The following is a 15,932-nucleotide window of genomic DNA, read 5'->3' as shown; positions in this document are numbered from 1 at the left end:
AACAAGCTGGAAAACTGGTAGGCTGAGTGTAGTAAGTGGCTCTTACCTGCCATCTTAATCTCTGTTTCACACTTCAAGAGACGGACCACTTTTGGGCCTCACTCACAACATCAGGTTGTGCCATTAACAAATTTTGAAAAACTAAGAAAATATATGTATTTGAAGGTGAACCGATGCCTTGGATGAAGAAATGTGCCTGGATGGTGAATCAAAAACACCCAAAATACTGGAGGCTGCATGAGAAAAATAATTTTTTACCACCCAAGTGACTAATGTTTGTCTTCCTGACAAGTTACAAGTTACATAGAAGGTTGATGGTCTCAAGTTAGTACACCTTCGCATAACTGCATCTTGTTATGACTCTCATCATTTTTAATCAGACTACTTACCTCAGTTACTCTGTCTAGGTTTCGACTTGCAATGATGGTGCGACAACCATGCCTGGGAAACAAAAGAAAAACAATGACATAAGACTTCTAAGGTGTGTGTGTGGATGCATCACATTCAATATTCCTTCCCATGTTCTTCTCCCTTACTCAAGTTTTACTTAAGTTGCATACTTAATATTCATAATGAAGGTGTGCTTTCCTTGTGTTCTGTTTCAACAATGTTTTTACATATAATCCACCCATCATACCTCATAGCTGTGAGGATGATTTATTCCACAGCTTGCACAATAAGGCAATTTTTAAATTTTATAATATGGATTTTGAAGAAAAAAAAGGCACTTTTAGAATTAAGAAATATGTCCCACTTAAGATGTATAAAGACAGATAAAGGTTGCAGCATGGTTGTTATGTACATGACTACACCAATAATATTGAAATGATGTTAAAAATGTAAAGGAATATAAAGAAGTTAGTTTGTGTGATGTTCATAACTCTTGCAATAATATTTTATTTGATTTACTGGTACAAGGTTATATTGATATTAATACATATTTTTTTAAACAAAAAAAAACAAAGATAGGTGTATTATATTATTTGGTATACCAAAAATTCATAAAAATTGTACACAACCTCAGCTGGCAGGTCTGTTACAGATCATATTTCTATTAACTTGGATTTTTTATTTACTCCAAAATACAAAAACTGCCTTCTTTTATCAAAAACTCCTAGGATATTTTTAGACAATCTTAAGAGGTTTGTGTTTACTGATAAAGAACTGATCATGTTTACTGTAGACCTGCAATCATTATTTGTTCCTACTGACTTCTATACCACAAGATGAAGGTCTGGATTATTTAAGAGCTTTGCCGACGGAGTATACTACGTGGAATAAGGATTATCAGTACTGCATGTTTGCTTATGGATATTTTATTGCATTTTTTTTATATTTCATTTATTTATTTTTATTTTTTATTTTACATTTGTTAACCGGGACAGTCCAACTGGATATATGTCCATTTTCAGTGGAGGCCCGGGGAGAAAAGCTCCAAAGATACATATGTGCAGGCATACAGACAAAGTTCATAATGTATTTCAATTATATACAGTGAGAGTATTTAGTTGAGCACACATATTAAGTATATGCCAGTGACATCAACAATATCAATAGTTGTACAAACAATAATAAAGTAATAATAAAGTATCAAAAATATTATCATCAAATTAGAAGCTGGGTGCTGCTATTGCTCCCTCTCTTGCCAATCTAGTAAAATACCTGTGAATGTTGTAGGTTATGAAAAAAATTTACATTATGCCAGATTTGTGGATGACCTTTTTTTTTTCTACTGGGTCAAAACAAGAATTTTTTGAATTTTTGGAGCAACTGAATAGTAGTTCAACTTTTTTAAAATTAACTTTGGGTGATATCAGTCAGAAAGTAGCCCTTCGTGATGAAGTTTGATTAGATCTAGACAATAAGAAATTTAGCAGTAGATTATATGGAAAGATACATATGTAAATAATTACTTAACAATAGTAAGCATTCTGTCATTGTAAAAAAAAAAAAAAGTTTATTTTTTTAATGTAGACAAGACTGTACCTCATTAAAATATTATTAAATGTTTACAAAATAATTAAAGGAAAACCCGAGCTTAATAAAGTTATTAGTGATAGTATTGATCTTTTTATTAATGAAATATGGTCTATTAAAAAGTATTTTATGTAGAGATGATACTGAGATTTCAGTACGTAATACAAGCAAACAGAAAGGTACTTTCCCTTCTGAAAATTGTAAAGCTTGTAGATATATTTATGAAAGAGACTATATTTTGCTGTTCGTTAATAATCAATCTTTTACTCTAATTGTAGGATTTCATGTGTCTAGCAGTTTAATTTACATTGAGGTCTGTGAAGGGTACAAGGTGTTTTATATTGCAGTGACAAGTTTTAAAAAGAAAACAGAACAAGTTTATGACATTAACATTAGATATTCAAATAATGCCTTGTTTCTGGACATCCGGAACATTAAAAATTTGTGTTTTTTGGTTTAGAAAGAGTTTTAATGGATGCAAGAGAGGAAGAGTACAGAAATAAAACTAAGCAAACAGAGGCTACGTGGCAAGTGAAATTATGGGCTGATAAATCCCCTGGTTTAAATTTTATTAATACTGATTGTTTTTTATAAAAGGCAAAAAGATTATAAACAATACATACATTCAATATTTTCTAATTGTAATAGATCACTTCTATTTCTATGTTTTATGTATTATATTTCTTTTAGAAATTTTTGTGTCAGCTGATTGAGTCACATGATATACGTGAAAGTTATACAATGGCTTCTGCTTGTTAATATGATGTTTTGAAAAAGTCTGTTGTACCAAGAATGAAAGCGTTTAAAGTTGGTAATTTTTGTGGTTTAAAGGTGCTGTTTTTTAATGTTACTACTGCTGTTCTTTGCCTTGACTTATTCCACAACCTTAAATGTCTGAATATCATTTTTATATGATACTTAAAATACGACATGATACACTGGTTGACATTTTATCTTTAACTGTTCATGCTAATGTTTTCAATTACTATTTTTCCAATTGTCCAGATTGCAGCTTAAAACATTCTGTAGACCAACCTATATAACTAGATAGCAAATAGAAATAAATACATTTTGCAAAGTATTGAAACTCACGTAACTTCACTGAGCAAGCAAAGGGCTGCTAAATACTTCCAAACAAGAACATAATTGCTCTGAACTACATGAACTACATTCAGCAGGCTGTGTATCAGCTGAAAGAATGACATTTGGTTGAATGGCCAAACAATGAATTCAGATGGGTGAATTATCTACTTTACTTCTCATTCGGCTGCATATATCATGGAAAAAAGCAAGTAGAAAAATATTAAAATACAAAAATATTTTGAATGTTTTTGGAGAGAGCTATGCAATGTGTAAGTATATGTATCTCAAAACAGCAGATATTAACTCTGAGGTAGCAATACAATACAGCAAGCTGAATATCAGTTTACTCACTACATTCATATTTGCCATCCCTCCAATGTGATCATGGTAAAAAGGTAGATACCTCTATAGTAGTGTGACCATAGTGAAGTGGTACGGCCTCAATATGAAATAGGACCCCCCCCAACAAACACATTGTTTTAAAGTACTGCTGACTACACGGTGTCTAGGATTCATAGTCCATGGCTCTGGAGCAACGTGCTCAGCATCAAATAGGTCATGTTGCTGTGCACCACTTTTCAAGAACTCACAGTGATGCACACTCCCACTTGGCAACAATCCATTACTTGTGAATAGGCATGACTTTGAATTGCTCAATCCGAAAAGTTGTGCACTGCTCCACAGAGCACCATAGCACCATCTTACAAAGCAGCAATAGTCCTAGAACACACTCCCCCTCCCACCACACATACAGACATACGGACACAGATATGTACATCATATAGAAGCTTGTTCTGTAAAACAGAGTCCTTGTTACTGTACCTACAACCCACAACCCTACCAGTCCTAAAGTGTACTGGTCCTGTGTTTTGTAGTATCCATCATCCAAAAACACACTCACTGAAATCAGTTAGAAATGCAACTAATTTCAATCAACAAATATTTAATGATTTACTCCAAATATAAACTGGACACCCCTAAAACTACTACTTCTCAATGATGCAGTCCAATATTTCAATTCCACCTTGCTGAAAATACTTGAATCACTGGCCCCAGTATATACAAAAAGGGTAAAATAAAATATTACCCCATGGACAAGCAAAAGCTGTATTAACCTGATGAAACAAAGAGACCTAGCCTGGAATACATGGAAACTAAATGAAACTAAACAAAATCTTCTCTCTTTCAAACACACTGTAATAGTGTAACTAATAGTCAACTAATGAAAAAAATTCCTAGTACTCAAACCTCCAGACACAACATAAATGTAACCCCAGAAAATTCTGGCACTCTATCACCCTTCTCAATCCAGGCACAAAGCACTCCCCATCACCCAATGCCCCCCCATCACTAATAGCCACAAAATTCAATAAGCACTTCATAAAAATCCTTAGCTGACCTACTCACTTATAACACTAACACTAGACCCCACACTTACTCTCTAAAGCTAACATCAATAGCTCCTAACCGTCTAGCTCAGCCCACGCCAACAACAGACATAACCAATGCAACAGTAACCAGACCTCCTTCTCCTTTCAGCCTATACCCACTTACTGCTCAAATTAAAACTCTGCTCTACATTCACATAACCTCCCAAATCAATTCCTAAAACTCACTACTGACTTTGTTGCTTATCCCATCAACATCCTCATAAACAGATCTCTATCAGAATCAATAGCCTTTACCTTATGGAAACTAAAACACATAACCCAATACAGTATTACTATTATTATTTATTTATTTCAGTTTGATGACCAGGGAAGTCCACTGGGCTTTGAAAGGCCCGTTTTCAGTGGAGGCCCGGGGAGATAAGCTCCATGAAACAATTACAATTACAAGTCAATTACTAGTCAAAAAAAAAGTCAAAAATATTTAACAATGCCCCATACCCATATTATCTCCTGTATACAAAAATTCTTTAGTTAATGAAATTCCTACAGCATAACAACTTGCTTACTCATACACAGCACGGCTTCCAGCCAGGACACAGTACATCTAAAGCTCTTTTATCCTTTACAGATGCCATAAACAGGGCCAGAGATGAAGGATACTTTGTATCCTCAGTATTCCTGGACCTTTCTAAAGCCTTTGACATGGTCTCGCACCCCTTACTCCTTGATATCTTGTGAAACCTAGGTTGCTCCCCTACTACAGCTCAGTGGCTCCAAAGCTATCTACAGGACCGGAAGCAAGCCGTTAAATGATCTAACCAACTTTCCCCCTTTCTACACAACCCAACAGAAGTCTCTCAAGGCTCAATCCTGGGTCCTTTACTGTTTAATATATTCACCAATAATCTACATACTTCCTCCTCCCCTGAAACACTGAGTCAGCATGCAGATGATTCCACCTTAATCAGCACCTTTCGTACTCTCCCAGAACCACTCAATAATATTCAAAAACCATTCACTACTATTAAACCATGGCTCTCAGATGCACAACTTTTTCTGAATCCCCCCCATAGTATTTCACCACAAAAGTATCACCTCAGCTCTGACCAATTTAACATCCGCTCATTGAAATAGTATAAGAAATAAAATTACTGGGTGTAATTATCGATAATAAACATACCTTTGACCTTCACATCCAGCAAAACATAAAGAAAACATACAAAAATTAGAACTGCACTACAGAAATAGACTATTCCTTACCACAACAATCAGGACTACACCAGCAAAAACTTTTCTTCTCTCCACCCTATTTTACAGTTCCAGTATACTCACCAACGTACAAAACTCCACTGAGACAAAAATGGAATAATGCTATAACAAAGTCGCTAAATTTGCCACAAACTCCAAATACCGCACATACCACTGCAAACCACTACAGCAACTAAACTGGCTTGAACTTTCAAACCAACTGACTTATACCCAGCTAACTACTATACATAACTTAATTTACAAACCCACTGCCTGTCCTGCCCTGAATAAGCTTGTCTACACACCAAGCAGATCACTCAGATCAGAGGATGAAAACCTGCTAGAAATCTCCAAACCTTCTAAATGACCAGGCTAGTGTCTCTATACCAACTCTGTTTCTAAGCTATGGAATTCTCTCCCTTCAACCTCCAGATTAACTCCTTGCCTGGCACTCTCTAAAGCCTCTCTAAAACACCTTAATAAGTCATATCTCTGCACATGTTTAACTCCAAGCTAACCCTCTAACCCTGAATTGCATTTTATCCTCAACCGCTTTTCCCCCCGTATACCCAAAAAGCCCCACCAAGAATTCCTCCCCCCCCTCCCTAACCTTAGTCCACATTCTTCTGTCTCTCAATCCCCTCTATATTTATACTTTCCCAAATCTACAACGAAAAATTCTCCTTTGTTATAATTAATGCTAACATGATGCCAATTACATCAACTATTATCCTCCTCAAGTAAGCTACTACTGATACTTTATTATTGTTTTAACAATTTATGTTAAATTATAGGCAAAAATCTAAGCAACTAAGCATTTTTTATTTTCAACCCTAATTCTTGTAATGTATTGGGTAAAATGTTTAACTCTAACACTACTGTTATAAAAAGTGTAATCTACCTGTGTATGCTGCAAAAATTGCTATCTACCTGTGTATGCTACAAACATTTTAATTTACCTGTGTTCCTAAATGTATTGTGTTAATTTAACTAACACTACTACTGTAAACATTGTAGTCTATCTTGCAAATGTACCTAATGTCTTATTGTGGAGCTTTTCTCTCCGGGCCTCCACTGAAAATGGGTTATTCGACCCACTCAGACTATCCCATTTAACAAAAGTCAAATAAATAAATAAATTAAATAAATAAATAAATAGTTTCCTATGCATGCCATCCTTCCAATCTAATGGATGGGTCAGAATCCCTAGCTACTAAAACAATCTTGGGTGGAATAATGACAGGAGACCATAGAGGACAGTGACTCCAAATGAAGCCCTAGGAAAAAAAGGTGTGCAATGTAGACCAAGTTGCTGCAGCATAGATTTCATCAATAAAGGTGTTTCAATAGAAGTGGTGACAGACCTAGTAAGAATGAGCTTTTGGTCTGCATCTCAAGGATTGATTGTGTATACAATACACAAAGGAAAACAATCACATAGCCACCTGGAAAGGGATATTTACAGAACTTTACTTCCCAGTCTTTGTGGCAAACAAAACAAAAACTGAGAATCCTTCCTGAATGATTTAGTCCTGCAAAGATAAAATCTTAATTGTCTGAGAACAATGAGGGTATGGAGAATGTATTCTCCCTTCTTGGACTGGTTTGAAAAAAATACTAGTAAATGGAGAGGCTTGTTTGAGTCAGATCCCACCTTGAAAATAAAGGAGAGATGTGTGTAGTGATGTTCTATCTTTGGTGGAAAAGAGGCTAAAGCTTCCAGTGCTAGATGCTAGCTTAATATGATGTTAAGTTAATGTTTCCAAAATTAAATTAAGGTCTCGAGGAGGAACAGGTTCTCTGGAGGATGAAGGAAAAATGCTCCCTTCAGAAAGGCTTTATATAACTTGGAAAAGTCAAGAAGTGGGAATCTACAATTTTACGAAAATATTATATGGCAGCTAACTGAACTTTGACAGTACAGGAACTGGAGCCTGAATTAAATTAAAAATTCTCTTCTCGAATCTTCCCATATATATAGGGAATCTGCAAACTATGGATCCCACACAGTTTGGTTTTGTGAAGGGCAGATCATGTCTGCTCAACCTGGTCGACTTCTTTGAGTCAGCCACCAGAGCTGGGGATGATGGCAAGGTGGTTCATACAGCCTACCTTGATCTGGCCAAAGCCTTTGATACCATTCCCCACTTGGGAATTATAGAAAAACTCACTAAGTTAGGCATCAACCCCTATATCACTAGGTGGGTTGCAAACTGACTTGGAGTCAGCTACTTTCACACTGTGAGTTCTGTCTGTGAGCCAGACTGCTGACCAGTCACGAGTGGAGTCCCACAGGGTTCGGTCCTGAGTCCTCTTCTGTTTGGTATCTACTTCTCTGAAGTCCAGGCCAACACGAAGGGAACTCTGGCTGACAAAGTTTGCAGATGATTGCAAGTTGGGAGCTACTATTAACTCATTACATCCGAGTGACGCCTCCAGGTGCATCTGCAGTTAACTCTTACTGACGCCTCTAGGCATCAAATATTACTTGTTCATATTTGCATGAATAATTCCAAAACCATGCTATGTACACGCTTTAAAAACATTTCATCTTAAAGCTTACACAATGGCAAACGCATATGCATTAATATTTGACCTCTGTCTAACGCAGGTAAAGAGACATTAGCTGATGTTTTTATAATATTAATTTATATAGATATAATTTTCACATTTTTCTAAATATTTCAACAACCAAGCAACACAGACAAAACTCCTTAGCCTCATATGAAAGCTCTCAGCTAGTTGAAAAAAGTAATGCTGACAGTATGTGTGTAACTTGAGTGGCTGCTGAGACACTGTAAGTAGTTTACAAAAATATTACAAAAGTAATAGTTATTGTGTTCACTGTGACTTACAAAATTCAGTTTAAGACCTAGAACCTAAAGAATACTACCACTATAAAATAGTTTGTGCTGAAGGGTTTGCCATTTATAGTTCTTTCATGGTTCCAGAGATATGAACATTTGTTTGAAATGTGATGACATAATTTGATTCTGTCAAAAGTCTTAGGCTTCACCCATTGGAAGCTGCATTGTAAACTTCCTGAGCTCCCTTGTAGTGACATGTTGACATCCTACAGAAAGGCCTCACTGAGACCAATGACTGGTGTCAGAACCATGGCCTTAAGCTCAATGCCAAAAAATGTGTCGTCATTCCCTTTGGGAAAAACCCGGTTCCCATGAATTACCACATCAATGGTAGTCCACTGAACACAGAAGGCATTATAAAAGATCTGGGAACGCAGGTTGACAGGAACCTCACTTTTGACCACCACATTGCCACTGTGGTCAGAAAGTCCTTCTATGTGGCACATCTCATTACTAAATGTTTTGCATCCAGGAAGAAAGAGGTCATTGTCTCCCTCTACTCTTCCCTCATTAGGCCAATCACAGAGTACAATGCCCCATTTGGCATGTACCTCACTAGTCACCTGCAACAACTGGAGAAGCCAAAAAAGTACCTCACAAAGAGGACCCTAGGCCTTAAACACTTGTCCTATATGGACAGACTCAAAAAACTCCAACTATTCTGTGTCTCATATCACCTACTTAGAGGCAATCTCTGCTTGACTTACAAAGCCATGTCTGATCCAGCTCTGTTAGAAATGCTACATCTAAAGAAATCTCAGTCCCTCCACACCACACGCTCCAGAGACCTCAAGCTTATTACCACAACCAACAGAACAAGCTGGAGGGACAAGAAGTGAGTATTGAAATCCCTTGAGGAGGTTTTAGGGCCATTAAGGCAGAGAACAAGGCCTAAGTAAACTCTTGCCATTCCCTTTGAGGATCCAAAGGACAAGGTGAAACATGCTTCGTTTTTTTATAGGTTCATAGGTGTGTACTAGGCTAATGGCCCTGGAGCCTTTACAAGTTTAAGGATTACCCTGGCATCGTGCCACCCAACCTTAGTTCCTGACACCACTGTCGAGTAGAGCTATTGGAGTGATCCCCAGGGTGAATTTTCTATTTCCCATTCAATCATAAGAATTTCTCTTGAAGAGGGCCAGTGAGGTGCTCTGCTTGACATGTATGGGAAGTATATTCCAGAGCATGGGCAGTCTCTGTGTTATGAACCTGTCCATCTAGCATGTTCTGTTGATTGTGGTAATGAGGTTGAGGTCCCTGGAGCGTGTGGTGCTGAGGGATTGGGATTTCTTTAGGTATAACATTTCTAACAGGGCTGGGTCAGACATGGCTTTGTAAGTCAAGCAAAGATCACCTCTTAATAGACAATATGAGATAGAGAAAAGCTGGAGTTTTTCTGAGTCTGTTCATGTAGGGCATGTGTTTAAGGCCTAAGATCTTCTTCGTGAGGCGCTTTTGTGGCCTTTCCAGCTGTTGCAGGTGTTTAGTAAGGTACATGCCAAATGGGGCATTATACTTGATGACTGGTCTAATGAGGGAAGAGTAGAGAGAGATGATGACCTCTTTCTTCCTGGATGCAAAATCCTTGGTAATGAGATATGCCACATAGAAGGACTTTCTGACAACAGTGGCAATGTGGTGGTCGAAGGAGAGAATGCTATCAACCTGTGTCCCCAGATCTCTTATAATGCCTTCAGTGTTCAGTGGGCTACCATCAATGTGGTAATTACTGGGAACTGAGTTTTTCCCAAAGGGAATGATGATGCACTTTTTGGCATTATGTTTAAGGCCATGGTTTTGATACCAGTCATTGGTCTCAGTGAGGCCTTTCTGTACGATGTCTACATCACTTGTGGAGTTAATAATAGCTCCCAGCTTGCAATTGTTGGCGAACTTGGTCAGCCAGAGTCCCTACATGTTGGCCTGGACGTCTGAGAAGTAGATGTCAAACAGGAGAGGACCCAGGACCGATCCCTGTGGGACTCCACTTGTGACTGGTCGGCAGTCTGACTTGGAGTCTGCTACTTTCACACTGTGGGTTCTATCTGTGAGCCAATTTGCAACCCACCTAGCGATATAGGGGTTGATTTCTAGTTTGGTGAGTCTATCAATAATTCCTGAGTGAGGAATGGTATCAAATGCCTTGGCCATATCGAGGTAGGCTGTATGAACTGCCATGCCCTCATCCACAGCTCTGGTGACTGACTCAAAGAAGTCAAACAGGTTGAGCAGGCATGATCTAACCTTCACAAAACCAAACTGCATGGGATCTAGAATTAGGAGATTCCCTATATCCTTGTTAATTAGGTCCATGATGATGCGCTCCATGGCCTTGCATATCAGACTAGTCAGGCTAATGGGGCAATACTTCCCAGGATCTGTAATCGCTCCCCCCTTTATGGAGAGGGATGACTGTAGCAGTGCGCCATTCTGTAGGGACAAAGCCAGAGGTGAGGCTGTGATTGAACAGGGCACACAGGTGTGGTGCCAGTTCACTTTGTAGCTCATGCAGAACACAGCCAGGGATATTGTTGGGTCCCATGGAAGCTGTATTCTTGGCCTTGGATACTAGGCAGGATTTTGGCCAGGTCGAAAATTTAACTGTTCACACATAGCAAAATTTGATTCATCTCTGATGTCTGTTAATGTTAGGAGCATTAATAATAAAGTTTTTTAATTGGAAAATGTTTTACATTCCCATAAGATTGATGTTATTGTTTGTGAAACATGGTTAATGAACAATGATTGGAAACAGTTCTGTCAGGGTTTAAATGTTTTTACTGTAACAGACATTCTAACAAAAAATCAGGTGAAGGAGTTATGATAGGGCTTAAAGATAGCTATGAGACCTGTGATTATTACATGTTCAGTGAGGGTCTATATTACAATGTCGCACTAAAACAAGTTTGAAAGTTCTAATATCAAACCCTAACGTCTGAAAGTGGAAAACAGCGAAGCCACAGGACATCGACTCTTTCCCTAGGGGAAATAAAAATCAGTGGGCTGTTTTCGGGGCTTTACTATTTCCTACACTGTGGTGCAATCTCAGAGCTGGTATATTTAAGTGGGGGGCAAAGCTCCCCACTTCAGTTTAAGTTTAAGGTTAAGCTTTTTTGTTTTTTGTTTTTTTTTTGTCACGGAACAGCGTTTTTTTTTTCCCCTGGGGAAAAAATTCGCTGTACTGTGCTTTCGGTTTTGTTGGGTTTTGGACATAAGGGTTCGATATTACAACGATCGAACTTTTGTAAGTTCAACGTTGTAACATAGACTCGTTCAGTCATAATACTAATACTACAGACAACAAAGACAACCCTGGAACATATAACAATTGCGGGAGTGTATAGACCAACAAAGTCAAGTGCAGATGACCTAGAGGAATTCATACATTTCTTGTAGGAAACACAAGATGGAAGAATAATATTAGCTGGGGACTTAAATTTACCAGAAACAGACTGGAATAATATTGATTCAGCAACATTAATAAGGAAATTAACCCAGCCACTGGGGATGCACAAGCCAATGCATTTCTTTGTGCCGGTCCCAAGCCCGGATAAATGGGGAGGGATGCGTCAAGAAAGGCATCCGGCGTAACATTTTGCTAAATCATACATGCAGACAACAGTACATAAATACAAACCAGATCGGTCGAGACCCAGGTTAACAACGACCGCCACCAGTACTGTTGGCCAACAGGGTGCTGGCGGAAATTGGGCTACTGTTGGCCGAAGGAGGAGAAGAGGGGGAAGGCATGCCCGAAGGCAGGTAAAGGCTAGGACTATGATAGTGAGGGTCGGAACTTTGAATGTTGGCAGTATGACTGGTATTGGGAGACAGCTAGCTGATATGATGGACAGAAGGAAGGTTGGTATATTGTGTGTGCAAGAGACCAGATTGAAGGGGAGCAAGGCTAGGTGTATAGGAGGTCATTTCAAATTGTTTTATCATGGTGTGGATGGGAGGAGAAATGGTGTAGGCATTATCCTGAAGGAACAGTATGCTAAGAGTGTTTTGGAGGTGAAAAGAATGTCAGATAGAGTGATGTTTATGAAGCTGGAAAGTGATGGTGTAATGATGAATGTTGTTAGTGCATATGTTCCACAAGTTGGGTGTGCGATGGATAAGAAAGAAAAATTTTGGAGTGAGTTGGATGAAGTGGTGATGACTGTACCCAAGGGTGAGAAACTGGTGATTGGAGCAGATTTCAATGGGCATGTTGGTGAAGGGAACAGAGGGGATGAGGAAGTGATGGGTAGGTATGGTGTTAAGCAAAGGAATGCAGAAGGTCAGATAGTAGTGGATTTTGCGAAAAGGATGGACATGGCTGTGATGAATACATATTTTAACAAGAGGGAGGAGCATAGGGTGACATACAAGAGTGGAGGATGATGCACACAGGTGGATTATATCTTGTGTAGAAGGGCCAGTCTGAAGGAGATTGGAGACTGTAACGTGGTGGCAGGGGAAAGTGTAGTTAGGCAGCATAGGATGGTGGTTTGTAGGATGACACTGGCGATCAAGAAGAGGAGGAGGAGTGTGAGGGCAGCATCAAGGATCAAATGGGTGAAATTGAAAAAGTGTAATTGTGAGGTGATGTTCAGGGAAGAGTTAAGACAGGCAGTGGGTGGCAGTGAAGAGTTACTGAATAGCTGGGTAACTAGAGCAGAGCTAGTAAGAGAGATGGCTAGAAATGTGCGACATCTGGAAAGAGGAAGAAGGACAAGGAGACCTGGTGGTGGAATGAAGTACAGGAGAGTATACAGAGAAAGAGGATGGCGAAGAAGAAGTGGGATTGTCAGAGAGATGAAGAAAGTAGACAGGAGTATAAGGAGATGAGGTGCATGGCAAAGAGAGAGGTGGCAAAGGATAAGGATAAGGCGTATGAAGAGCTGTACAAAAGGTTGGACACTAAGGAGGGAGAAAAGGACCTGTACCGATTGGCTAGATAGGAGGACCGAGCTAGTAAAGATGTGCAGCAGGTAAGGGTGATAAAGGATAATGAGGGAAACGTACTCACAAGTGAGGAGAGTGTGTTGAGCAGATGGAAAGAGTACTTTGAGGGGTTGATGAATGAAGAGAATGAGAGGGAGAGAAGGTTGGATGATGTGCGGATAGTGAATCATGAAGTGCAATGGATTAGCAAGGAGGAAGTAAGGATAGCTATGAAGAGGATGAAGAACGGAAAGGCTGTTGGTCCAGATGACACACCTGTGGAAGCATGGAGGTGTTTAGGTGAAATGGCAGTGGAGTTTTTAACTAGACTGTTTATTGAAATCTTGGAAAGTTGAGAGGATGCCTGAGGAATGGAGAAAAAGTGTTTTGGTACCGATTTTTAAGAATAAGGGTGATGTGCAGAGCTGTAGTAACTACAGAGGGATTAAACTGATCAGTCACTGCATGAAGTTATGGGAAAGAGTAGTGGAAGCTAGGTTAAGAAGGAAGGTGATGATTAGTGATCAGCGGTATGGTTTCATGCCAGGAAAGAGCACTACAGATGCGATGTTTGCTCTGAGAGTGTTGATGGAGAAGTACAGAGAAGGTCAAAAGGAGTTGCATTGTGTCTTTGTGGATTTAGAGAAAGTATATGACAGGGTGCCTAGAGAGGAGTTGTGGTATTGTATGAGGAAGTCAGGAGTGTCAGAGAAGTATGTAAGAGTGGTACAAGATATATACGAGTGTAGTGTGACAGCGATGAGGTCTGCGGTGGGAGTGACAGATGCGTTTAAGGTGGAGGCGGGATTACATCAAGGATCGGCTCTGAGCCCCTTCTTATCTGCAATGGTGATGGACAGGTTGACAGATGAGATCAGACAGGAGTCCCCGTGGACTATGATGTTTGCAGATGACATTGTGATCTGTAGTGAGAGTAGGGAACAGGTGGAGGAGACCCTAGAGAGGTGGAGATATGCTCTAGAGAGAAGAGGAATGAAGGTCAGCAGGACTAAGACAGAATATATGTGTGTGTGAATGAGAGGGAGGATAGAGGAATGGTGAGGATGCAGGGTGTAGAGGTGGCGAAGGTGGATGAGTTTAAGTACTTGGGATCAACAGTTCAGAGTAATGGTGAGTGTGGAAGAGAGGTGAAGAAGAGAGTACAGGCAGGATGGAGTGGGTGGAGAAGAGTGTCAGGAGAGATTTGTGACAGACGAGTACCAGTAAGAGTGAAAGGGAAGGTCTACAAGAGGGTAGTGAGACCAGCTATGTTATATGGGTTGGAGATAGTGGCATTGACAAAAAGGCAGGAGTCAGAGCTTGACGTGGCAGAGTTGACAATGTTAAGATTTGCACTGGGTGTGACGAGGATGGACAGGATTAGGAATAAGTATATTAGAGGGTCAGCCCAGGCTGGAAGGTTTGGAGACAAAACCAGAGAGGCGAGATTACGTTGGTTTGGACATGTGCTGAGGAGGGATGCAGAGTATATTGGGAAAAAGATGCTAAGGATGAAGCTGCCAGGTAACAGGAAAAGAGGGAGACCTAAGATAAGGTTTACGGATGTGCTGAGAGAGGACATGCAGATGGTTGGTGTGACACAGCAAGATGCAGAGGACAGGAAGAAATGGAAACAGTTGATCTGCTGTGGCGACCCCTAATGGGATTAGCCAAAAGAAAAAGAAGATTAGTAAGGAAATTATTCACAGCGTATATTCAGGAACAATAATTGCTTCAGATTGTAAAAAAAAACTACCAGGGAGCGGAACATACTATACGTTACTTGTGTTCCCAGAGAAATTACTGCAACTTCAAGTCAAATTTTACCACCACTGATGTGCAGTGATGATGGGGTTATAAAGGTTAATTTGTTTCTGGAATAATTCTGCCAAACTGAAATCTAAGCCAATACACAACAGGTTAATTACAGATTATATGGAATTAAAACAGTTACTATGTAAAACTAACTGAAGTGAGGTGTTCGGTGGAAAAACTGCAGATGGAATGTGGAAAGTTTTGAAAGAGAAATTGTTTGAGTGCAAAAAAATGTTTAACATCAGGATCTAGGCATACAACATCAGGGAGATATATCTCCCTAAGAACAAGATATCTGATTAAGCTAAGAGACAAACAATATAAGAAATGGAAGAGAGGTCGAACAACAACTTTGAAAACTGAAATAAATAAGCTGGATAAACAAATTAAGCATAGTGTGAGACAAGATCAAGATAAAATTGAAGAAAATGTATATAAAGATATCGAGCATAATAAGAAACCTTTTTATAGATACATAAGATGTGGAAGGAGTAAAGACACACAAATTGATAAACTAATTGATAAACTGTGCAGATTCTAAAATTTATTCTCAGACACAACAGAGTATAGATATATTTACAAACTCTTTTCAAAATAGTTTGGCTCCACAAAAGGGGTGATA

General features: G+C 39.1%; 1 protein-coding gene across 2 annotated transcripts in view; it reads right to left on the bottom strand.

The window, feature by feature from the left end:
- DECR2 (2,4-dienoyl-CoA reductase 2) overlaps positions 1-15,932 on the bottom strand; it is a 2,028,638-nt gene that overhangs the window by 1,663,082 nt on the left and 349,624 nt on the right. For both annotated transcript variants that reach the window (XM_044089812.1, XM_044089813.1), the window contains exon 3: positions 390-441. In XM_044089812.1, the coding sequence (XP_043945747.1) occupies positions 390-441 (52 nt within the window). The remainder of the gene's footprint in view (positions 1-389; positions 442-15,932) is intronic.

This window comes from Protopterus annectens, chromosome 12.part0 (genome assembly GCF_019279795.1).
Source record: "Protopterus annectens isolate FY-2018-M chromosome 12.part0, PAN1.0, whole genome shotgun sequence".
Lineage (NCBI taxonomy): Eukaryota > Metazoa > Chordata > Ceratodontiformes > Protopteridae > Protopterus > Protopterus annectens.
This window is presented reverse-complemented; position numbering and strand designations above follow the sequence as displayed.